The sequence below is a fragment of the Anguilla rostrata genome, chromosome 4 (assembly GCF_018555375.3).
Source record: "Anguilla rostrata isolate EN2019 chromosome 4, ASM1855537v3, whole genome shotgun sequence".
Taxonomy (NCBI): Eukaryota; Metazoa; Chordata; class Actinopteri; order Anguilliformes; family Anguillidae; genus Anguilla; species Anguilla rostrata.
The window spans coordinates 60169583-60193815 of record NC_057936.1 but is presented as its reverse complement, the minus strand read 5'-3'; the positions used below and the strand labels follow the sequence as shown (position 1 = coordinate 60193815).

At 45.3% G+C, this 24233-nt stretch overlaps 1 protein-coding gene across 1 annotated transcript; it reads right to left on the bottom strand.

Moving 5' to 3' along the window:
- Window positions 1-357: 357 nt before the first annotated feature.
- itprid1 (ITPR interacting domain containing 1) lies at window positions 358-22774 on the bottom strand. Its single transcript, XM_064333674.1, has 18 exons — window positions 22559-22774; window positions 20221-20495; window positions 19270-19318; window positions 18170-18207; window positions 16860-16913; window positions 13162-13213; window positions 12045-12122; window positions 10938-11140; window positions 8579-9066; window positions 8092-8152; window positions 6844-6956; window positions 3949-5863; window positions 3202-3650; window positions 2944-3071; window positions 2450-2561; window positions 1273-1617; window positions 1054-1130; window positions 358-632 (listed from the first exon to the last, which is right to left on the bottom strand). The coding sequence occupies exons 2-17, from the start codon at window positions 20345-20347 to the stop codon at window positions 1083-1085; spliced, it is 4260 nt and encodes a 1419-aa protein (XP_064189744.1). The 5' UTR covers window positions 20348-20495; window positions 22559-22774; the 3' UTR covers window positions 358-632; window positions 1054-1082.
- Window positions 22775-24233: the final 1459 nt, after the last annotated feature.

Here is a 24233-nt window from a genome sequence, read left to right as displayed (position 1 = left end):
CGGGCGATTACGCAAAGAGCCAGCCATTTCCTTTAAAGGTAAAACAAGACCACGGCTCAGAATCGACAGCTTCTCTCCATCATTTGTTCATTCAGTTATTTTGAAATTTCCTTTCATGCTTTTAAATACGCTCAAACCAACACTGACTCAATACAAAAAATTCAAAGTAAAGAATTGCGACTTCTAAATCATTCTAAAGCTTAAGCTAGAAGTGCAAATAGGTTATTAAAATGTAATTCTCCTTTCATTAGACTCATACAGGACTTTATTACTTTAAGAAATAGCCTGCTTTGCCAGAGAATTTAGTGAAAAAGCAGACAATAACACATAATATAAATGAAGATTTGTAGGCTGTAATGTTTATGTGACTTTTATTTACACTTAGTGTTCGCACACTCACTATAACTCAAACAGTGCTAATCCCCATGAACCGACTGGTATTCAAATGCTTCTCTAGCATTTAGAAACAAAATCTGTAATGTATCACAAGCCACTCAATTTCATAACAAAAATATTATGTATAAGTATTTCTTCAAGCCAGGTGAAAAAATATATATGTATAAAAACGTTCCAAAAAATTACAAATCTTGAGTCAGAACTCATCTTCCTTGACAAACTGCATCTTCGATGGCCTGGCACAAACAGAAAAAAAAAAACATTTTAAATTTCATATTCCACGTTTTATACCCTGCTCATCTGAAGAAAAAAATTTTAAAAGATCATTTAAATGCCATTTTACTTCCTATGCTCCCATTTTTATGTATTTCCCCCGGCTGAGCTGCGCAGTCTCTCTGCAGTCCCCCCAGCTGCACTGTGCAGTCGCTCTACAGTCCCCCAGCTGAGCTGCGCAGTCCCTCTGCAGTCAAGTCGGCCACCATTCACGGTTACCATGGGTACGATAGCGATTCAGTACCAGACTGTTTAACTACACTGAAACTCCTGGTGTACGCAGAATGAGATAATCAACAGGTGACATTTCACACTTCTAAAAGTGTACCCTGTCGGAATTCAACTGATTTTAAAATGACATATTCAACTGATTTTAAAACTCACCGCAGTCGCTCTTTCCTGGATCTTCCTGTTCACTCCAAACAGTCGCTGTGGACCGAGTGCCGTAACGAATCCTTGAGCTGAAAGGAAACAGAGACAGAAGAACACGGAAAAATCCTCAGAACGTGAAAATACAATTCTGTGAGACGATAAACTTTTTAATGTTTTGGTTTTTTTTTTTTACACGCCACATTCAGGGTAGCGGTCCAGAGTCTGACTCACGCTTTGAAAGAAACCCGCGAAGGCCAGGACGTCCTGTTTGTTGGGCGGGTTCCGCCGGGTGGCGGTTGTGGCGCGCGCCGGTGTGAGGGCACCCTCTGGTGGCGGGGAGGGGCACTGCGTCCCCGGCAGCAGATCCGCGGATAGGGAGGAGCCGCTCACCAGCAGGTCCGGAAGCAGGCAGCACTGAGTGGCCACGCACCTGCCACTCAAATACCCGGGCATGGCGGAGACTGGGCCGGGGGGCGTGGCCTGCCGGCCGTGGGCGGGGCCCCAGTGGCGGGCCTCGGAGGGGAGCCTCAGCTGCATGCAGAGCTGGGACTGCTCATCGAGGAGCCTCTGCATCTTCTGCAAGAACCAGTCCGGAAAACGGGGGGGGAAAGGGAGAGTCAGGTTTAGTTTTCGCCTTTTTTCGAACGCTGATCGTTTCACTCTAGAACGGCGGCTTAACAGGATGAACCTCCAGCTGCTACAGGTGCGTAAGGCCATGACAGTAAAACAGCTTACAACTGCTTACAACTGACGTCGAGAAAGAGAGAGAAAGAGGGTGTGTGGGAGAACGAGAGAGAGAGACTCTTTCAAAGTCCCATTATTTGGGTCAAAATGATCAGAGATCTCAAAGACTCACAGAGCCCAGAAAAAACTAAGACTGTAAAAAAGCTAAAAACAAAGATAAAAAACAACCACTCTCAAGGTAAAACCACCCAGAAACAGAGCAGGACAGAGAGAGAGTGGGAGGAAGAGGGGTGGGAGAGAGAACCTCAAAGAAAACTCACAAAGCCCAAAAAAAAACAAAGACGGCAGAGCTAAGAGCAGACACAAAAAACAAAATCCCACAAAATGAGACACGTGTGAACAAAATTGAAAAAAAAGAGAGTGAGACAGGGGGCAGAAAGGGTGAGGGGGCTGTTTATATGAGACAGAGAAAAAGAGAGAGGGAGAGAGAGAGAGAAGGGAGAGTTTATACGAAAGAGAGAGAAAAAGAAAGGGGGAGTGTTTATATGGGAGAGAGATAGAGAGAGGAGAGAGCAAGAGAGGAGAGAACAAAAGAGACAGAGGGGAGTGTTCAAATGACAGAGAGAAAGAGGGACAGAGGGAGAGGGAGTGAGAAAGAAAGGGAGGGAGAAAGAGAGAGAGAGAGAGGGATCTGTAAGTCCTGGCTCGGCTGGCGAACGGGTACCGTCGTGATGCCCGCGTCGCAGTGCTGGGCCAGCTCGGTGAGCTGCGTCTCCAGGAGCTCCGCCTCCCTCTTCACCTCCGCTCGCAGCGCCCGGACGGACGCCGCGTCCGCCCTGCGGAAGGAGCCGGAATCAGCGGAATCTCCCTGCCTTCCGGCCACGCGTGTCAAATCCACACCTACAGGTGGTTACACACCTGGGCTCGGAGGACCTTTTGAAAGGTTCTGCGCTCATTCCGTACGTGATTATCACACCGCTCTCTGTCTGCGATACTCTTTTAAAAATAATTTTATGTGTGATTTATTAATATTCGCCTTTTGCATTTGTTTGTGTATTTATCACCAACCCTTGGGCAAATCTCCATGGGTAAGGAGTATTTTTTTTTTTTACATTTTTTTTGTACAGTCATTTATGCAGAGGAGTAGCTATGTGGGGCTGGGTGGGGAGAATGTGGGAGAAATTGGGGGCAGGATTTTGGAGGAGACACGCCCTGTACCTGTCCAGGTGGGAGAAGTCGCTGTACACCTGTGCCTCCTGCTCCTGCAGCTGCTCCTCCACGTCCTCCAGAACACCGCGGAACCTCCGCATACATCGCACCATCCCCTCCAGCTCGTCCAATGAGAACTGCCCAGGGGCGGGGCATGGGGAAGAAGAAAAGCAGGGATCAGATGTGTGTGTGTGTGTGTGTGCGTGTGTGCGTGAGTGTGAGTATAGTGTGTGTGTGTGTCTGTGTGTGTATAAGAGACAGACTCACAGTAAAAGGAGAGGAGCGAGATGCTGATTGGTGGAGCAGCGGCAGTCCAGCGCTGGTGTGTTCTCCTGTGGGATGGTGTGTGTGCCAGGAGCAGCAGGAGCAGCGGTGGTCACACACGCAGCAGCACCGCGTCCCAGCGATCATCCCCGCCTCCCAGCGCCCCACCTCTTCCTCCCCCTCCTCCTCCTCCTCCTCCCAAGTCCGTCCCGTGTCCAGGGACGCTGACCTCTTCCGCGGCTTCCCCTGGCTCAGCTTCCTGCCCTGTCCACGCGATGACGTTGCTGCGGCCGCCATGGCCTCGGCAATCTCCCGTCGGAGGTTCGGCGTGGGCGCCGGGCACCCCCGGCGGGTCGTCTGGGAGACGGAGGGCAGGGAGGAGCGCATCTGCACCGAGACTGACTTAGAGGATCCAAAACTGGCCCAATCCGGCCTGAAGGACTCCGCACCCACTGTGTAACAATAATCATAAAGAAGTTCCTTGTATCACATTCTTGCTGCGAAGAAGAAGAAGAAGAAGAAGAAGAAGAAGAAGAAGAAGAAGAAGAAGAAGAAGAAGAAGAAGAAGAAGAAGAAGAAGAAGAAGAAGAAGAAGAAGAAGAAGAAGAAGAAGAAGAAGAAGAAGAAGAAGAAGAAGAAGAAGAAGAAGAAGAAGAAGAAGAAGAAGAAGAAGAAGAAGAAGAAGAAGAAGAAGAAGAAGAAGAAGAAGAAGAAGAAGAAGAAGGTGTAAAACTCAGGGCTGCTGCTTACCATCAGTTTCACTTTCTTCCCGGTGTGGGAAGGCTGCATCTGTAGACTCCTCCAGCCAGCCCTGTGCCCACTCAGATCCTCCTCTCCGAGCCACAATGCCCCCTTGTGGCTGGAGGCTGTTCTTACTTTTGGAACAGAGCAAGGATTCTTCCTCTTCTGGGCTGGCTGATTCCTTCACTCTGCTTCCCGTTTTAATTTCTCCAAAGCTGGCCCTGGGAGCACCACGGTCCTCGCCATCGTCATGCGTTTGGCTTGGGACAGGCCCAGTTTTCATTTGCACCACAGGATTTTGGGAATTCTCCAGTTCCTCTCTGTCTGTGGTCTCATCAGTCTCCAGACCTGCTGTCTGTGGTGAGTCTGCTGCCCCCTGGCTGGAGTTTTCCTTTAGCAAGCTCCGACTGTCCGATACAAAGGGGATTCCTGAGTCTTCTTTTAGAGATATTCCAGACTCTGTTCTATAGGGGAGATCCAACTTTTTCTTCTCTAACCCCTCACTGTCCATATTGCAGGGGAGGTCTGACACTTCATTCACACAAATCCAATTCTCTGTATTGTAAGGGATATCAGAACTTTCTTTTACAGTGATAGAGCTATCCATTCTGTAGGGGATATCAGCACTTTCTTTTACAGTGATATGGCTATCCATGCCATTGGGGATATCAGCACTGTCGTTTACAATGATCATGCTGTACTTATAGGGAATATCAGCACAGTCTATCAGAGCAATTGGGCTGTCTGTGCTATAGGGGACATCAGCATATGCATTTACAGTGATTGAGGTGTTCATGATATAGGGGATATCAGCACATTTGTTTACGGTGATAAGACTGTAGTTAGAGGGTATATCAGCCCTTTCTTTTACAGTGATGGAGCTGCCAGTATTATTGGGGACATCACAGCTGTATTCTACAGTTTTATGGATATCCTTGCTATAGGAGATATCAACATTTCCTTTTACAATGGTCTGACTATCTGTGATAAAGGGGATACCAGCACTTTCTTTTACAGTGAGCTGGCTATCCATTCTGTAGGGCACATTAGCACTTTCTTTTACAGTTGTGGGGCTATCCATGCTGTAGGGGATATCAACAATTTCCTTTACAGTTTTTGGGCTATCCATGCTGTAGGGGATATCAGTGCTTTCTTTTACAGTGAGCTGGCTATCCATGCTGTAGGGGATATCAGCAATTTCCTTTACAGTTTTTGGGCTATCCATTCTGTAGGGGATATCAGCCATTTCTTTTACAGTGGTTGGGTTATCCATTTTGTAGAGGATATCAGTGCTTTCTTTTACAGTGGTTGGGCTATCCATTCTGTTGGGGATATCAGCCATTTCTTTTACAGTTGTCGGGCTATCCATTCTGTAGGGGATATCAGTGCTTTCTTTTACAGTGGTCGGGTTATCCATTCTGTAGGGGATATCAGCACTTTCTTTTACAGTTGTTGGGCTATCCATTCTGTAGGGCATATCAGCACTTTCTTTTATACTTGTCGGGCTATCCATTCTGTAGGGGATATCAGTACTTTCTTTTACATTTGTCGGGCTATCCATTCCGTTGGAGATATCAGCCATTTCTTTTACACTTGTCCGGCCATCCATTCTGTAGGGGATATCAGTGCTTTCTTTTACAGTGGTTGGGCTATCCATGCTGAAGGGGATATCAGTACTTTCTTTTACAGTGGTTGGGCTATCCATTCTGTTGGGGATATCAGCCATTTCTTTTACACTTGTCGGGCTATCCATTTTGTAGTGGATATCAGTACTTTCTTTTACAGTGGTTGGGCTATCCATTCTGTTGGGGATATCAGTCATTTCTTTTACACTTGTCGGGCTGTCCATTCTGTAGGGGATATCAGTGCTTTCTTTCACAGTGATCTGGCTATCTGTGCTGTCTCCTGAAAGGTTGTGTAAAGCCTAAAAAAAAAAGAAACACAGTATTACTTTGCACTGAAACACCCAGGCTTATGCATCTCAAAAGATCTCCTAAACATCAGCTTTAGATCTGGCTACAACTGCTTCAGCATAAACTACCCTCGAGAGATGTCCCCCCCTGGGGTTCAACAGAAAAGCTCCAGCTTAGCACATGGGTCTGAACCGAAACAACACATGTCCTTAAATTTCAGCCAAATTTTGGTGAAGAAAACAAACTAATCCTTACATTTAATTGTGACCCAAAGGCAAGAGCAAATGTCAGTTGACAACAAATCCCTATCTATTCATTGAGGAATTCACATTCCACGTATTTCAATCACTAAGCACAAGGAGAAGAAATTCTGAGGTTTCATTTGACTAAGTTGAGTGTGTGAACGTGTGGTTTATTTTATTGTGGAAATTCTAGACAGTGACATAAATTATGTAAATGATAGCATTAGTGGTGCATTCAAATGGATGACGCAGTTAGAGGCTTAATATTTTCTTAATGTGAGGGTACAAGTGCAATATAGAACAGGTGATATTACATCAGGTGAGTCATAGGACAGATGATGTCACATCAGCTCAGGTACAGGTGAGTCATAAAACAGGTGATGTCAGAACTGTATGTTACACTCTACCCTCATCAGCTCAGATACAGGTGAGTCACAGGACAAGTAATGTCACATCAGCTGAGGTATAGGTGAGTCACAGGACAGGTGATGTCAGAACTGTGTGTTACACTCTACCTTCATCAGCTCAGGTACAGATGAGTCACAGCACATGTGATGTCACATCAGCTCAGGTACATGTGAGTCATAGGACAGGTGATGTCACATCAGCTCAGGTACATGTGAGTCATAGGACAGGTGATGTCACATCAGCTCAGGTACATGTGAGTCACAGGACAGGTGATGTCACATCAGCTCAGGTACATGCGAGTCATAGAACATGTGATGTCAGAACTGTGTGTTACACTATACCTTCAACAGCTCAGGCACAGGGGAGGCCTGCTGGGAGAGACAGGGGATGAAAGGCTCTTCCAGAAAGCCGCTGCTGTCTGATTGACAGCTGCTCGTCCTCAGGAACCGGGCCTCTACGGGAAAGAAGCAGGATACATATGTATCAGTTTCCATATCTATTATTTTTTAACATTAATATTTTTTTAAAAAGGCAAGACCCAGTACTGGTTTAAAGACAATAACAGGCCATTTAGCCTTCCTTCACCCACCATCTTTCCTACAGGCTAGACAGCATCCAGCAGTGTGTGAAAACTGGCCTGACACTCCCCTAGGCCCTGTGCCTCTCCAAACAACCCTGGGAAGCTTTAACATACATGAATATTTCTCTGCGTGAACAGAAACTGTGACTTTAACATTCATCTATGGTAACTGATGGAAGGAGCAACAGAAAAATTATCCAGGTTGGCAAGTAAAGAACGCAGGAATACAGGAGATCTGTGAGTAATCGCCATGGGACGTAACATATAAAACGGCTAATTGGCTGGTCGGTCTGAGCAGGATGCGCTGCTTTACGGCCACCAGAAGAGGGCGCTGTGCTGCAAGAAGTTAAACACGGCACGTGGAAACCAAATGAACACCGTCTCAGCCCATCCGGACACAATCCAGCGCTGGTTCCCAAAGCTGTACAACATCCCATCGCCTGTTCTTTAATGTTCACCTGTTATTCTAACGAGCAACCGCAGGTTTTGAAGGTCCCCGGATTGGGTCGCTAGTCCATGGAGCGAAGCTGCTCTCTGGCACTAGGCAACGAGGGCTGTACCTGTTTCAGCTTTTCATTCCGGCTTAAATACTTAATTCGCCTGAACATTCACACCATCTCGCATTTTATCTACATTTTCTGATAAGTGCATGAACGACAGCCAAAGACCATTATACGAGTGAACCAGTGTTGGTGTGTACAGCCAATGAGCTCATTTAGCCAGAGTAACCGGTTGAAACAAAAACCCACACATACACTGGTCCTCCAGGACCGGTATTGCCCAACCTTGCACTAAAAGCACATTTAACCCTTTGAAGAGTAGGTTTTTGAAGAGATGTTTTTTAAATTTTTGTTCTAAGTCAATGTTCTAGAACTCCATCCGCTTCCAGTTACCAGCGCCGATTGTGACATCAGCATTAGAATGCTCAGTTAAGAACGCTCTAAGCACATGTTTCTGATCTCACACCTTAAAGGGTTAATAAAGAGCGCAGCAAAGTGCAGTCTCTTACCGGCAGACTCTCCGAGCTCCGCAGCGCTCCGAACTGCACTGCCCTCATCGAAGCTGTGGATCTGCAGCAGTCACATTAAAACAAAAAGCGCATTTAAATTTAATCTCCCCCTGCCCCCACTATCTTTAATAGCGTCTTTGCACGCCATAATTCATTTGCATACTTCAGTGAGGCAATTTACACAGTCAGGGCAATACTTTTTCCATCTTGGTTTAAATGTTTTTTATTATATATATATATTTTTTTTTTTACTTTGAGGAAATGGCCACTGTGAATCAATATGAAACAATGTAACAACAGGTACAAGCGCAAGCATATCAGCTGCTGTTCACACCACAGAATACAGCTAGAATGTCAGATGGTATAAATGGCTCAGCTGATTAACTAACGAAGAGCAGAAGTTGCTCTGAAATCCTGAAACAGATCAGGCCGTTCCTGAAAGAGATAAATATCAGGCTTTAAGGGGGGGGGCTGTCCCAGTGCTCACCTCCTCTATTTCGAAGGATTCGGGGCTCTTCATGTCTCCAGGGCTTTTCCTTCGGAGAGGGGACCTGGGGGTAATGCAAGGGGGGTCCCGCCTCAGTTGGGGCCTGGGGCTCTCCCCCGGGAGGGGCGGGGGTCCCGCGGCGGGGGGGTCACAGGCGTCCTGGCTGGCGTTGGGGCTCTGCTCCTCCACCAGAGGAGTCAGGCCAGCGTTTTCGGGGGGGCCCGGCCGGCTGTGCTTGAGGGCGGGGCGTCTGTCAGACAGGTCTGGCTCCTGATTGGCCGACGGGTCGGCGGGCGGGGATTGTTGGCCCTGGTTCATGCTCAGGGTCTTTTTGGAGGCCCGGCGGAAGAGCATGCCCAGTCTCCGCCGCCGCTCCCGGGACGCGGGCGAGAGTTTGACCGCGGGGGCGGGCGTAGGGGGCGTGGCCGGGACCAGGGCGGAGAACGCCGAGGTGACCTGCTGCAGCACCTCCAGCTGCCTGAAGCGACCTGAGAGAGAGCGGGGGGGAGGAGGGGGGAGAGAGAGAGGGGAGAAGGGGGTAAAAGAGAGATGGGGGAGAGGGAGGGAGAGAGAAAGGGGGAGAGAAATATAGAGAGAGAGGGAGAGAGAGAGAGAGACTATTTTGTAATCAGAAAACATGGCATCACAGTTCCTGTTAACTCAGTGAAGTATATTAATTACTTATTCCAAGAAGGTTTTCCTCTTCAAGGGAACTGGATGACGTAATTGGAAACAAAGACTGGTCCAATCACAACCAGCCCCTCACAAAACCCAATGGCAAATGAGGACAGTGACCAACTGTCTTGGTTTATGATGTCATACAGCGGTCCAACGGGTGGGTCATGAGACAGAAAAATGCTCGGGAATGAAATATCTGACAGTGTCAGAGAGAAAGATGTTTCCGGAACTAGGAGCGATTAGCGCAGGGCAGCGTACAGTACGGCCTTATCAGTCGGTCTCAAGCATCCTCCTGTCACACTGCCTCACTGTTTTTTCACATCAGGTCCCACTTGCACAGCTTCACTATGAGGGGATATGCTTCTACACAGAATTGTAGGGCATTCACAACAGCACACATAGCTGTGCGGTGCAGACTTGCACAAGCTGCACGCGATCTCCCAGTATGTGTGTGCGTGTATATGTATTTAAGTATGTATATACAATGTATGCATGTATATATGTATTGTAAGAATCCCCTCAGATACAACAAACAGCGGAAGTATCCGAGTGGTGAAGGAAGGTGTGTGGTGTAAGCTGGAATGGGATTCTTTTAATGTTGTCTCGGTTATCTGACTCCAAAATAGCGTTTTAACCTTTCCTCTGTGCTAACGGCTGTGCATAGAAGGAGTCCGCAAGTGACCCGCCAGCAGCGTGGCGCTATACGGATCGCTATCTAGCGTAGTAGACGCGGACGTGCCTCTGGCCTGTGTAGCCTGCAGAGATACAATTGCGTACCTTGCTGCGGCACTAGTGTACAGTCGAGTGACTGAGGGGTGCGGATATCCTGAATTCTAGGTGTATGTTAGGACCTTAAACCAGTCAACAAAGGAACGCCAGGTTAAAGTGAATGCAGTTTATTTTACAGAATGTGCAATGGCGGTAATAAACAGACGCGTAAGTGTGCGTAGTGAGATGACTATTCGCGAATGGTGCGTAGGAGGCTGTACTGATGACTCTCCCCGAACCATTGTACCATTCCCCTTATATGGTAAATTGACTGCATTTATATAGCGCTTTTATCCAAAGCGCTTTATAATTGATGCCTCTCATTCGCCAGAGCAGTTAGGGGTTAGGGGTTAGGTGTGTTGCTCAAGGACACTTCGACATGCCCAGGGCGGGGTTTGAACCGGCAACCCTCCGACTGCCAGACAATCGGTCTTACCTCCTGAGCTATGTCGCCCCTTATATATATTCAAATAACAAAGCAAAGCACCAAGTCATCAAATAAAGACACAAAGATAACAAAAACAGTACCTCTCTGATCCTGCTTGTGCTATCTCTGCAAGCATGCTACACTGGGCTAACCTTTGTATCTGGCTGGGCGCTGACCCATTGGCATCAAGATCTTTAGTCAGCGCCCCACCACCAAAGACACCGACTTGTTCCCCATGTCGCCAGCTTCCCAACAATACAAAACATGAATACACTGTATTATGGAGAACCTAAGTTTTACATAATACTGTTCCAGTAGGACACTTTGCAACTGAGCACCGTCTCCTTATCAGACCCTGCTGCTGACCCCCCTGTCAGCACAGTACACCGAGCCTGTTTCCCTTTGGGGCTCCGTAAACCACCATACAGTATGCATGCATGAACACACGTCTGCCTGTAAGAGCATAGAGAGCTTAAAGCCATTTACTGCTGACGTCGGGGTTCTCCAGATCCAAGCGGTTCTTATGAGCCTCCAGGAACACCTGGATGCTGATCCCCTGGGCCTTGGACTGGTGGTTGATGAACCGCGCCGGGATCCGGGCCGAGATGTCGGGCTCCTCGCTGCCGAAGCCCAGCTCCAGCAGCAGCTCCTCGGGGTCATCGTGCCACAGGTTCAGTACGTCCATTACACTGTAACACATTACAGAGAGTTACAGAACATCTATCACACTGCAACACATTACAGGGAATTACAGAACATCTATCACACTGCAACACATTACAGGGAATTACAGAACGTATATCATACTGTAATACATTACAGAGCATTACATAACATCTATCACACTGCAACACATTAAACTGCATTACATTGCACAGCATTACAGAACATCTATCACACTGCAACACATTACAGGGAATTACAGAACGTATATCATACTGTAATACATTACAGAGCACTACGTTACACAGCATTACATAACATCTATCACACTGCAACACATTAAACTGCATTACATTGCACAGCATTACAGAACATCTATCACACTGTAACACATTACAATGCACAACGTTACAGAACATCTATCACACTCCAACACATTACAGAGCATTACATTGCATTGTACAGCATCACTGTTATCCATCACACATCTATCACATCCATCACAGTTTATCATGTTACAGAGCATTACATTACACTACAGGGAATTACAAAACATCTATCACATTTAACATGTTACATCCATCATACCGTAACACATTATAGAGCATTACATCACGTCCCTCACTCTGTAACATGTTAAAGAGCATTACGCTACACTGTGCAGTGTTTGCATTTCATTGCAGAAATATTCTGATAGATTTTCTGTGTCATGTAATCACGTTCCATAGAATCATCTTCTTTATTCAGTGTTTATAGATGGACGAAGACGACAAATATGGGTCGAAGGACAAGCTGATGAAGAAGTTCCGATCAGCGTGGATAAATCTTCACATATAAAAATACCTCACGGATAACCCTTCTGTTTATGGTTTCCACACTCTGACCTCTTATAGTGATAGAGGTCAGAGTTCAAAGGGAAAGGGGTCATACCTCAGAGCTCCAGACTGTGCCGAAACAGCAGATGTCAGACTGTTCCAGCGAGTCAGGGGGGGTACCGCCTGCGGACTCCTGGTTAGGGACAAAAAACAGGCATCAGGGGGCATCAAACAGACATCAGGGGGAATCAAACAAATGTCAGGGGGAATCAAACAATGACATTTTAGGGTAGAACTGGGTCAAATGATTGTTGTAAATAATGTAACCCCTCAGCTAACGGTGGGCAAACTCAACACAAAAAACGGCTGTTTCTGTAAAATGGTAAAATGTGTAGGCATGTAAACACCATGCAATACAAGCTGATTGTCTGTACGTTTGTCTCATTTTCAGCCTTTGACCTCAAATCCGCATGCCTTAAGTATATAGCAAAAATAACTAATTTCACTCTACCATTCCTATACTTTTAGAGGGCACTGTTAAAAAAAAAAAGTTATTTTGCATTTATTGCACAGACTTATAAGACTTGCAAGTTGTTCACTTATCACTTTTATTTAAAATGAACCTAAACAAGAAACTAGGCGGGAGGCCACATACATTCTCAAAGTCGTGTGTACAACAGCATTTACTCACACTCATGTGCTGAATAAATACATAATTAAATTTTACTTTATTTTTCTCGAGCAGCGTGTGAACGGACAACTCCTCGCCCACAGCTCTAATCTCACTCATTTGCTTTCATAACTTATATCTGTGATGTAGATTATGGTCTGTCTGTGAGGGAGCAGCAGGCAGGGCTGTCACACAGGTGAGTGTGTTTTACATTTGCAAGGTAAATACGAGCTGCTGGCGACGGATGTGACAGTGTCCGAGCACCCCGGGCTTCGGCTGACTCGTCTGACAGTACCAGCAGGTCTTTCAATTTCAGACTGACTCGCTTCTTTCCAAACATAATTTTAAAAATTCATGCCCTCCATTGCCGAGCAAATACTGCCTTACACGCAGTGACTTACTATGTCGATAATCTTTATTCTTTTCTATCACGCTGAGTTTTTCAATGTTTACATCCTCAATGATCAAATGTATAATGTACAACTGGAAAGAATTATAAGTAAATTTGACCGGCGGAAAACAGTTAACAGAACCGTTAGAACAAACAAGAAAGTAGTCTTACCGCGGGACCTCTTCAGCAGTCTTGAGCTCTGGGTTTCTACCATATAAAGAGGCTGTTGGAGAGAAAAGGACAGAATGACCTGGAATTCAAAGTGATGGAGGTTATTTGTTGCCTTTTTTTGGGGGGGGGGGGAGGGGGGAGGGTTTTTTTTTAACCCCCTGATATTTACGGTTTTGTTCTGAGGGGGGCGGCGAAACGGCGGAGTTTCCGCGCTTAACGCGCCAGGTCAGCGCGACGCCCCGATTCTCCGTGTCTGACGCGCAGCCTTTATGCTTCTCCAGCGCTTTCCCTCCTCCATCGCCGCTTCGGAAGCAATCGAGCCAGGACTATGCTCATCTTTTTATTTAATTTTTTTTTTTTCGCAGTTCGGCTGAGAGCACCTTCGCCTCCCCCCTGCCCGCAGGCAGCTGTCCTCCCCTCTGCACCCTCAGGGAGGATCGTCTCCATTTGGGGGAGAGGCTGATCCTCAGGGTGCCAAGGGTCCACCCCCCCCCCCCCCCCACCCCCGCCCGCCCCACCCACTATCGCATTCCTGTACAGGACACTCAATTCCCTCCACATACGGCAGGCCCTGATCCACACACACAGAGACACACAAAAGAGAGGTAGAGACAAAGAGAGACTAGTGGAGGCAGACAGAGGGAGAGAGGTAGAGAGAGAGAGAGAGCGAGAGAGAGGGAGAGAGAGAGAGGAAGAGGGAGAGGGAGAGAGAGGGAGAGAGGTATAGAGAGAGAGAGAGAGAGAGGAAGAGGGAGAGGAAGAGTTGACAGTTGGTGTCAACTGCACACCCCTCCCAGCGGGACAGCTGTTGGTATGAGGGAGAACTGAACATGATCATCCGAACAGCCTGGCCTAGCAGTGGGTTAGTGACTGGCTGTTCACTACACAGCTTTCTGGTCATGACTGGTTTCTCCAAATGCAGCGTCCATCAGTGATGGGATTAGCTGCACTAAGTGCAGTATGCTTACTGAGTCCTAGTGGCTGACCTAGTGGCTGTATCCTGGCTGTGACTGGCTATTCCCTGTCACGCATCCTCAGTAAATTATTAGCTTTGCTTAGTTCAGTGTCCTAAATGTGACTGTCTGTTCCCAATGTGCTGTATCCTGTTGTTCCCAGTCCAGTATCCTTAGTGTGTATGGCTGTTTTCAGAATATCCTATGATTAGCTGTTCCCAAAGCTGTACCTCTTATGTGAATAACTGATACTGTGGCTGTATCTTCAGTGCTGTGACTGACTGTTCCTGGTTCAGAAATCCTAGGGTGTTGGCTGTTTCTGGTTCAATATTCCCAGAGAAGTGATTGGCTATTTCTGGTTCAAAATTCGCTGGGATGGGACTGGCAGTTTCTGGTTCACTATTCTCAGGGGTGTGACTGGCTGTTCTTGGTTCAGTATTCTCAGGAATGTGATTGGCTGTTTCTGGTTCACTATTTCAGGAATGACTGATACTGGCTGTTCTTCAGTGTGTGACACTGTCTGAGTTCTCAGGAACTGTGATTGGCTGTTTCTGGTTCACTATTCTCAGGGAAGTGACTGGCTGCTCCTGGTTCAGTATACTCAGTGATGTGACTGGCTGTTTCTGGTTCAGGATTCTCAGGAATGTGACTGGCTGTTTCTGGTTCAGTATTCTCAGTGATGTGACTGGCTGTTTCTGGTTCAGTATTCTCAGTGATGTGACTGGCTGTTTCTGGTTCAGTGTTCTCAGCGATGTGACTGGCTGTTTCTGGTTCATGTCCAGCGAGTGACTGGCTGTCTGGTTCAGTATCTCAAATGTGCTGCTGTTCTGGTTCAGTCCTGAATGTGACTGGCTTTCTGGTCAGTTCTCAGACGACTGGCTGTTCGGTCGTCTTGGCATGTCCGGTTTTTGGACGGAGCGGCGTGCCAATGTCCTGGGCACACTGCCTAAGCACTCCCTGTTCTCTCCTTACTCCTGTCCCCTCTCCTCCTCTCTCTCTCCTTCTTCTCTCCTCTACTTCTTTTTAAGGCCAGCAATCAGTTCAGTGGTTGTTTTCTGTGTACATAAGAGTGTGCATGCACATGCACACACATACCTACAGTGACAATCACACACGCACACAAATACATTCACCCACACACAAACTGCATACAAACAACAAACACACATAAACATGCACAAATGCACTCACACAGATACATACACACACACGTGTGCACACACACACACGCACAAACACACAGACACATACACACACACAGATATACAGACAGGTACACACACACAGACACACACAGAGGCATATAGACACACACACTCACACACAGACACACACAGACGCATACACACACACATACATACACACAGACGCACACACACATACACACGGAGGCACACACACATGCGCACACACACAGACATACAGACAGGTACACACACACAGACGCACACAGACACACACAGAGGCATTCACAGACATGCACACACACACAGGCTGCAGATTTTGCTAAAGCAGGTGACAGAAGCAAGGCCTGGAATCTATCACGCGCCCACAGCCTTATTTATACAATGCAGAGAGAAACGGGGGGAGAGAGAGAGAGGGGAGAGGGAGAGAGAGAGAGGGAGAGAGACAGAGAGAGAGGGGGGGAGAGATAGAGAGAGAGAGGGGGAGAGAGGGAGAGAAATGGAGGGCACGTGGCTCTGTTTTCTGTACCAGATGCCTCCGTGTTATCCATGACTCTGCCGACAAACTATGCACGTACATGCCCGTTGCCCTAACCCAACACTCCACTCTTCACACCGTCACCAGTCAATGTATTCTGCCCCGTGTCTGTCAGGGGTGATGACCAGGAGCCAGGAGCTTTCTTTGACCGCCTTTTGACCGCCTGTACTGCCCATTGCCCCCCTCCCCGCTGGCACTTTGGGGGCTGGGGGCTGTGCTTTGAGACACTGCTCTTTTCGCAAAAAGGAAACTGAACTGAACTGAACATTTAGTTCTGCCACTGGCTGCTCCGTCCTCTCTGCAATGTCCTCTGTGCTAATGTGACCTCAAATGAGTTCCAACACACCCAGCGGGGGGAAGCCATCTTTTTCAGCCAACCGAGGAACTAAACAGAACTTAAATGAGAGAACCTGAACCTGCACATAGAACATTACGCCCATTTATGACCTCACAGTTTAATGGTCAATTCATTCACTGCATTGATCGAACGTGACTGGGGATCACAAAGACATTGCAAGACCAAAAACCAGGGGTCGACAACTGGTGACATTTTGATCCACAGCCTTCTACCTTCCCTTAAACAAACCAGCAGAAACCTTGGACAGAGCCCGGCACACCTCTCTCATTCAAAACCAGGAACACTCAACCCTGGCCTGAAAGGCCAGTAGTGCCGCTGGTCTTCTTCCATACCTGATGGCTAATTGATTGATCAATGTCACCGATTGGCTAGAGATTCCACTCACCTGGTTTTCCAGGTGTAAGTCCGTCCCTGATTAGAGGGGAGGAATGAAAACCAGCAGCATTACTGGCCTCGAGCTCCCTCCTCCTACCCAACCACTAGCCCTGTTTGTTTGCTGTAGCTTTTTGCTTGTGTCTTTCATTTCAAATCTCAGCAATGCTTAATCTCACAAAACTGATTTAGTCAGTTTTGTCAGAACAGGTTTCCACCTGACCAGGCACATTGATTTTTTTAAAAAAATTGTTAAAACAACAACATACAAACATTAAAATGATGGCATTTACCTTCTACGCCAAGCACTAAGTCATCCTCCCCACTGGCCTGTCTCTTCAGTGGCTCTGATGTTGTTTGAAAGAAACAAAGACCCACACAGATTTAAATAAATAAATAAATAAATAAATAAAAACATTTTAAAGCCTTAGAAGTTACATGTTCAATTTGGCCGCACATTGAAGCACGGTCATACTTTCAGTTCGCAACTACACAGGGACCATGGGCCACACTCAAGCCATATTTATCTGATCTGCGATATACCACAACACTTACTTAACCTCACGTGACTATGCGGGACGCTTACCTTATGTCAGCGTAGCAGTGGTAATCGAACCATTACACAATAGCGGCCACGCGTCTTTGTCAAAAACGAAATAGAATAAGTGATTAAGAAAGTAAAGATGTTCCGAGCCGGTTTCTCAAGCCCATCGCATTGCTTGCCCGTGTTGTTGTCGCCAGGATCCGTCGCAGGCCTGGTTTGCATGGCATTTGAATGCACCGACCTTGTATATAGTAGTACCATCCCAGCGCCAAGACTGACGGAAGGGTGAGGGTGCGCTACACGCGCCGTCACCAAGGGAACGCGTGAAACCGGCGCTCTGCGAGGCTGGTGGAAAAGTGGGAAGCGCGAGTTCTCAGCACGTCGGAAATACCTCACCGTCTCGCAAAAATCACGCAAGCGGTGGCGTCTGCCGATTCAAGAAATCATGTGGCAAAGCCACGCAAAAGCCCTGTATGTAAACTGGATCACTGCGTTAAATCGGCACTACGGTAGCCGGTGATTTCTTCTACTTCTTCACCGAGCGGTGATGAATAATTTATGAATCATCGTCTGTTGCGTTTAGTGCGTCTCTTTACGCTTCGTTTCACGGATGTACACTGTTTCCATGAGGCGTTTCTGATTAAGTCTGATAATATTATACATCCACCTGCACATTTCATACATAGTTACATGGATTCATTATTTTTGATCCAAAATCCAACCACGCTGCCAGTACTGAACTGAAGCCGTATCTTTTCCATCACACGTTAATATTATTAGTCTTTGATAAACATAAATACATTTTTATCACACGTTATTATGAATGACTTCAACAACGTGTAGCCTCTTCTCTAAAAATTGTTACTTAAAGGACAGATACAGATAAATTGACAGGAATATAAATATGTTGATAATGATGATGATGGTGGTGATGATGATGATGACAGGTAAAAGGAAAAAGATGTTGAAGCAGCAGGAGAAGGCCATATGACAGCATGTAATAATCATGATAGAACTGATGATTGCATTAATGAGAGAGATCAGGATAATAGATCTTACCTGAAGCATCCAGGTCAGGGTCTGATTTCACCTGCTCCCTGCAAGGAAACAGCCAATCCCATGAAAGGAGTAGAGATGAAAAAAAAAGGAAAACAATACCACCGAGAACCAGAAGGGGGCGACCACAGATGCAGCCCTCTGTGACCCCTCTGATCTCCCTTTCTCAACTGTTCAAATGTTTTGAGTCCACTTCATTATGTATTAGATCTTCAGAAAACCGAAATAATTTTTATACGTGCATATATATTTTAAATGTGTTTCAATATTTCCATAATCAAGTATATTGTCAAAATATTCTTTTTTGATAAAGGACTGACATTTTGTCACAGGAAATTAATGTGATGCTTATGAATGATTAGTACTGAGATTAGGGATAGGGTTATGAATATGGAAAAATGTAGGATTGTGACAAGATTGCGGCTATATTTGAGAGCTAGGGAAAGGGTTATTGCAATAAGTGGTCATCTATTTTGGATGTTCCCAATTTTTAACTGTTGGCACCTAACATGATAGCCTTATATATTCAGAATGTTTTCATCAATCTTTAGGGTTAGAGATTCTATATGTGTTAGATTTAAGGCAAGACTAGAGTAATGTTTTTGGGTGGGGAAGTGTTTCGGGAAGGGGGCAAACTTTGATTTACGACTCAAATTTTTTCTGCTGCCATTACGTAACACTAAAGCCTTATGTATTTTGATATTTTTTCAGTGACACAGTGATACAGTAACACAGTCTTAATATTAAATTACATAAATCAGATTTTTCTTTTTCTTTTCTTGAATCAAGGATATTTATGTTGTTTTGTTTTCATTCGTCTACAAAGAAAAATCATGTTAACCTTATGTATTTGGATGGTAACAGCATTACTAATTGGATTAAAATGGATTAGAAATTATCTGCGGGACAGATAGGAAGTGACAAATTTGTCATGTGGTGCAACCTAGCAATGGAAAATTACACATTAGAAGAGTACTAGAATAACATTTATATAAAAAAAGGCCTGAATGGAGTTGTAGCCTTTGGCTCTTATTTAAAAAAGCACAATAAAGCTACAAAAAATATCCCCTTTGCCGTTCAGGAACCAAAAGAGTCATACTTACTGACAGCTGGACATGAGCCACTGCTGCACACTGTCTTGTTTATAGTTTCCTGTTCAAGAGGAAAAGGACGGTCAGATCGGCACACCAATAAAGGCTCTTATCTGTCCCATCAGGCCTTGCTGCTAACGAGAGTCTCCGGAAGATTCTGCACAGCCAGACGTCTCACGTTACATTAGATCCGATGGAGTGGATGTTCCTCAGACGGTGGCAGAGTGTGTTCTCCATGCAGTCCATTTGTACCCACACAAGCCTTACAGGCTGAATTAACAATGACCATTGCGGGAACATTTTAAACTAAACAAAAACTAAATGTCAAACAGCACAAGGCACAAATGGTGTGTTTAGACGGTTACATATATAACACACAACAATGTACAGATTTTACTGGTTGATTTTCAAAAGCCTAAGAGTGCGTCAGTGTGGCGCTACGGTTAAGCAGTCTGACTCACATGAGGAGTAAACTAGCAACTTCCACGCCTAGGATTTGAACTTGCAGCCCCCCTTGGCCCCACCAACGTGTAGTGCTGACCCTGCACCACTCCATCCTAGCAATACACACACAAACGCAGGCTTGCACGCACGCACACCAACACACACAGACCATCACACACATACACACACGCACAGACACAGACGCACAGACACATACACAGACACACCCACACTCACTCACACATACACACACTCACTCACACACACACACACACACACACACACACACACAGACACTCTCACACGCACCTACTCACACACAAGCGCACACACACAGACACTCACTCATACACACAAGCACACACACACATAGACACTCACTCACACACAAATGCAGACACACACACACTCACAAACACGCACACTCACACACACACACACACACACACACACACACAAGCATACAGACACATAACCTCCCGTATCAGTGCCTGCCGTCGCTACGGTCCTTAGCCTTACCGGCCCTGCCATCAGCACTCAGCCTGGGCGTCGGCTGCTCGTCCACCCGACTCCATTTTGCTTTCGAAGCCACCAGCGATGCTCTTTTATCAGCCTTGCTGTTGTTGTGGGCCACCTTGGCCAGCATCACTGCACCTTCCCTCAACGCATCCACCTTCCCAGGGGGCGAGGGACTCTACGGCCAATCACACTGCAACCTCCCGGCAACCAAACAGGACTCCTCTCTGTTTCTCCCGGCAACCAAAACCGCACTCCTCTGTCAGGATCGTTCAGCCCTGAGAAAATCCAAGAGAGGACAGAAGATGCGTCACATTCTGGAGAGAGAGCGTGTCTCGTCCCAGAGTCAGGCAAACGGTATCACTTCCTGTCTTCTCCAGAGGTCAGAGGCTGGTTTCCTGTGCCAGGCCATATCTGTCTGCCCCAGCTAGAGCTAGAAAGGAAGCATAATTTGGGAGTACGCTCCGTGAACTTAATGTCAGGCCAGCTAACATAGAAATAAAATAGTACGCCTAACATTTGAGAAGTAAAAAACTTTTTTAAAATTCTAATTCTAAATCTTTTTCCAGCTTATTATTGCATGCTTATGTGGCTTTGATGTTTCAGTGTAATACTAGCAACTTATTGTGAGCAATCTCGAAGAGCTTCAATGACACATAAAGTTTAAATTGTTTTTTTAGCAATATTAATCAAATGATGAAATATTTTAATTATACCAATGTCACGGGCTTAAGAGTACATTTAAGTCGTGTAAGAACGTTGAAGATCATTGTCTTCCCAAAAAAAAAAAAAAAACACACACACATTTAAAAAACGTATCGGTTCCCAGAAGTTGACCCGCTAAGATGTCAGTTTGACAGTTCTAAACAATTTTGCGCGTTACGTAACAGATTGGCCGTTCGTTTCTGTCCGTCTATGGAAGCCGGTACGACACAGGACTTTAAACAGAGACACGGTACCAGAGAGATCGCCGCAGACCGTAGCAAGTTTGAGTGCCAGCAGCCGTGGTTCCATTAGCGGACCATGTTATCATTAATCATCTGTTCGGATATATGTATTTTAATCTTTGTTTCTAGGACACACTCTTGTTAACATTTCTTTTTTAAGACAGACTCGCCAGTTCGCCAGAGAGAGAGGGAGAGAGAGAGAGATGGACAACACATGGCTCTGCTCTTTGTACCAGATGCCTCCACCCCCATCCATTGCTCTCCCGATATCCCGACAAACTATGCACTTGCGAGCCTGTTGCTTTAACCCAGTGGTGCCCAGTCACGCGCCATTGAGGGCCCCGAGAATGCAGGTTTTCATACCAACTTTGACTTCTACGTCCCCATTCATTTACATGACTGTTTTTGGTATTACTTTACAACAGTCTTAATGAACTATAAATCCATGTCAAACAACTATATCGGCAAATAACAGGAAAGCACCAAAAATGAATAAGTATATAACAAAAATATGTATATATTATTATTATTATTATTATTATTATTATAACCATGCCACGCACATTCAATGAGCAAACACAATGCCAATATCCAGGCTTGTACTACAAAAAATGAACGAATTAATCTTGATTAATTTACATCACCAGGCCGCTCTGGTGCTCTAACACTCCGACCGCCGTCACCATAACCACGCGCGCAAGCCACCGTTGTTAGAAAGCGCCTCGGGCAACATACCGCATTAATGCAGATTGTCTCCGTTAAAGCACTGCATAAGTTTCACTGTTCAGCATTGCACATTGCATTGTGGGAAATGGATCAAGAAGCAGAAGCTCTGCTGCACTTTTAAAGCTGTTTTATTATTGTCGCTGTTGTTTCATTTCTTTATTTATTTTACAGTTATTCACTTTTACTGCGCTTTGTGTTTGTATTGAGTTTGAGAAGCTTCGTTGTTTGTAATCTGCAGGCTGTTTGCATCAATGTCTTTGCCTTTTATTTTAATGTGTTTTAATTGTCTGAAACCAATTGCCTTGCATTGAATTTATTGCTGTAGTGATCTGCAATGTCCGAAGATTACTTGTTCATTTAGCAAATCTGTCATGGAAGTTTTGGGAAACACACACACACACACACACACACACACACACATCTAAGTCATAAAATAAGTCACCATTATGCATTGGGTTGGTTAGGGACAGATAATGTACCCTTAAAGTAGGAGACTATACAGGTCACATTCAGGCTGAAGAAAAAGAAAAAAAAAGTCTGGTATAAAAGGCTGATAATGTATTCAACATCGAACAGTAGGCTACTTACATCTGCAGTGAGCATTTTTTAAACAACTTCTAGAATTACAAAACTCAAAAAAAGGTTGGTGACGTCGCAGAAACGCTTACCTGAGTCCAGGCAGATCGCTGGTCACTTCGTACGACCGAAACACAAATCGCTCACATCAGCCTACTGATAAATTCGTTCAGGCGAATTAATATCCGAATAAATCCCCTCGCGCATTCCAACTTGGGCGCGCGCAGTGCTGCTTGCCGGTTCTATGCAACCTTTTCGTACAGCCAGCAGCTAGCAGATCACGGGCTACTTTCTTTTCCTTGTCTTTTCTGGTCGCCTTTTATATTAGTCTAAATAAGGAACAATGCTAGCTGATTTGGTTTCACGTATACCGGACAGCAAAATATGCAAATATTCCGTCTAAGCCCGGCTTCCTTGAACAGCTGTCCGTTTGCTCAGCTCATGATAAAATCCCATATTCGACACGGCAATAAAAAAGAAGTTTAATAAGCCTACGTACCTTGAACATAAAGGTGATACGCGTTACATAATATGTGTGTTTGGTGGACAGGAAGTGAGCTGCGCTCAAAATAAGCCATTGATATATCGTTCATGTGCCTAACTAATTCATAAGCCTAATTTTAAATAGTTTGATTTAAACGAGAACTAAAATTAGTCACATCGTGTGGGTAAATATGCTACAGAGCAGTAACTGAAAGCGGCACACGCGCACATTTTGTTATTTTTCACTTTATTTATTTATTTTTTTCATGTTAGGGTTTGTCTGGGGTTTCATTCATATAGCCTTACTGTTCGTGCGTTAAATTATATGCTGTGAAACTGAGTCACCATTAGATGTCACTGAAGCGCCGAGTTGAACCACGTCTTATTTTCAGCAAATGAAAGATAACTTCAAGAAATTAAGTTGTTTTTTTAAGCGACTGAATGGCTAAAAAATAAAATAATATGTTTGAATAAAATAATATGAGAGATATTTGCAGAGCATACATCTTTAAACCGAACCCTGGTAAATTGTTTTTTTTCAGGCGCATTCCCTGAAAGTTCGTGGATAAGACAATTCCGTGACATCGCTTATATAAACCCGAGAAATGCGATTTAGAAAACGTCATGTCATAACTGTCAGAAGGTGCGACAGATATTATATTTAAAGAAACCCGTTCTGGGTGTTCTCATCTTGGAAGCAGCGAGTGAGAAATGGCTGCGTTTTTTTCACACAGTGAAAAAACGTGGCAGAGAAAGTGAAATATTTTAACCCAAATAATTAACTTTCGTGCGTGCATGTGTGTGTGTGTTAGGAAGAGTTTAAAATTCATCTTATAGATACCATTAATGCATTACTGACCGTGTGCCAAGCAATGTTTAAAGCACAGAAGTGTTGCAAGCAAGCACATGCACACACACACACACACAGCGAGCTGTTGAATAAAACTGTCGTATCAAATATAAGGAACACCTGTTCCTTCTCTGTGCAGGCAACTCCAGAACCCTGTTCATATTTTTACCCAATCCTAATTAAGCTCTATACTTCAATCCCAATGGGAAAATTCCACTCTGATGGGAATATAGAAAGCAAACCTTTAATTTCTCCTTATGTTTTTACTTTTGTTTGGAGTGGGGGTGGGGGTGGAGGAAATATTTTTTAAAAATGTATAATTTAAAAGGAGAAAAGTGGACCTCTGGAAAACAACAATAACAATCATAATCATAATCATAACTGTAATCATAGCAGCAATCATGACTGCACCTAGATGAGTCATATGCTATCTT

What these genes read in the sequence shown, in the direction of transcription:
- itprid1 (XM_064333674.1), bottom strand. Translation starts at nt 20,347, where the DNA reads ATGCTGGCCAAGGTGGCCCACAACAACAGCAAGGCTGATAAAAGAGCA. An exon ending in AATCCTTCGAAATAGAGGAG is followed by an intron (nt 8,153 to 8,578) that starts GTGAGCACTGGG and finishes TGACTGCTGCAG; the next exon opens with ATCCACAGCTTCGATGAGGG. An exon ending in GGAGCTCGGAGAGTCTGCCG is followed by an intron (nt 6,957 to 8,091) that starts GTAAGAGACTGC and finishes TCTTTCCCGTAG; the next exon opens with AGGCCCGGTTCCTGAGGACG.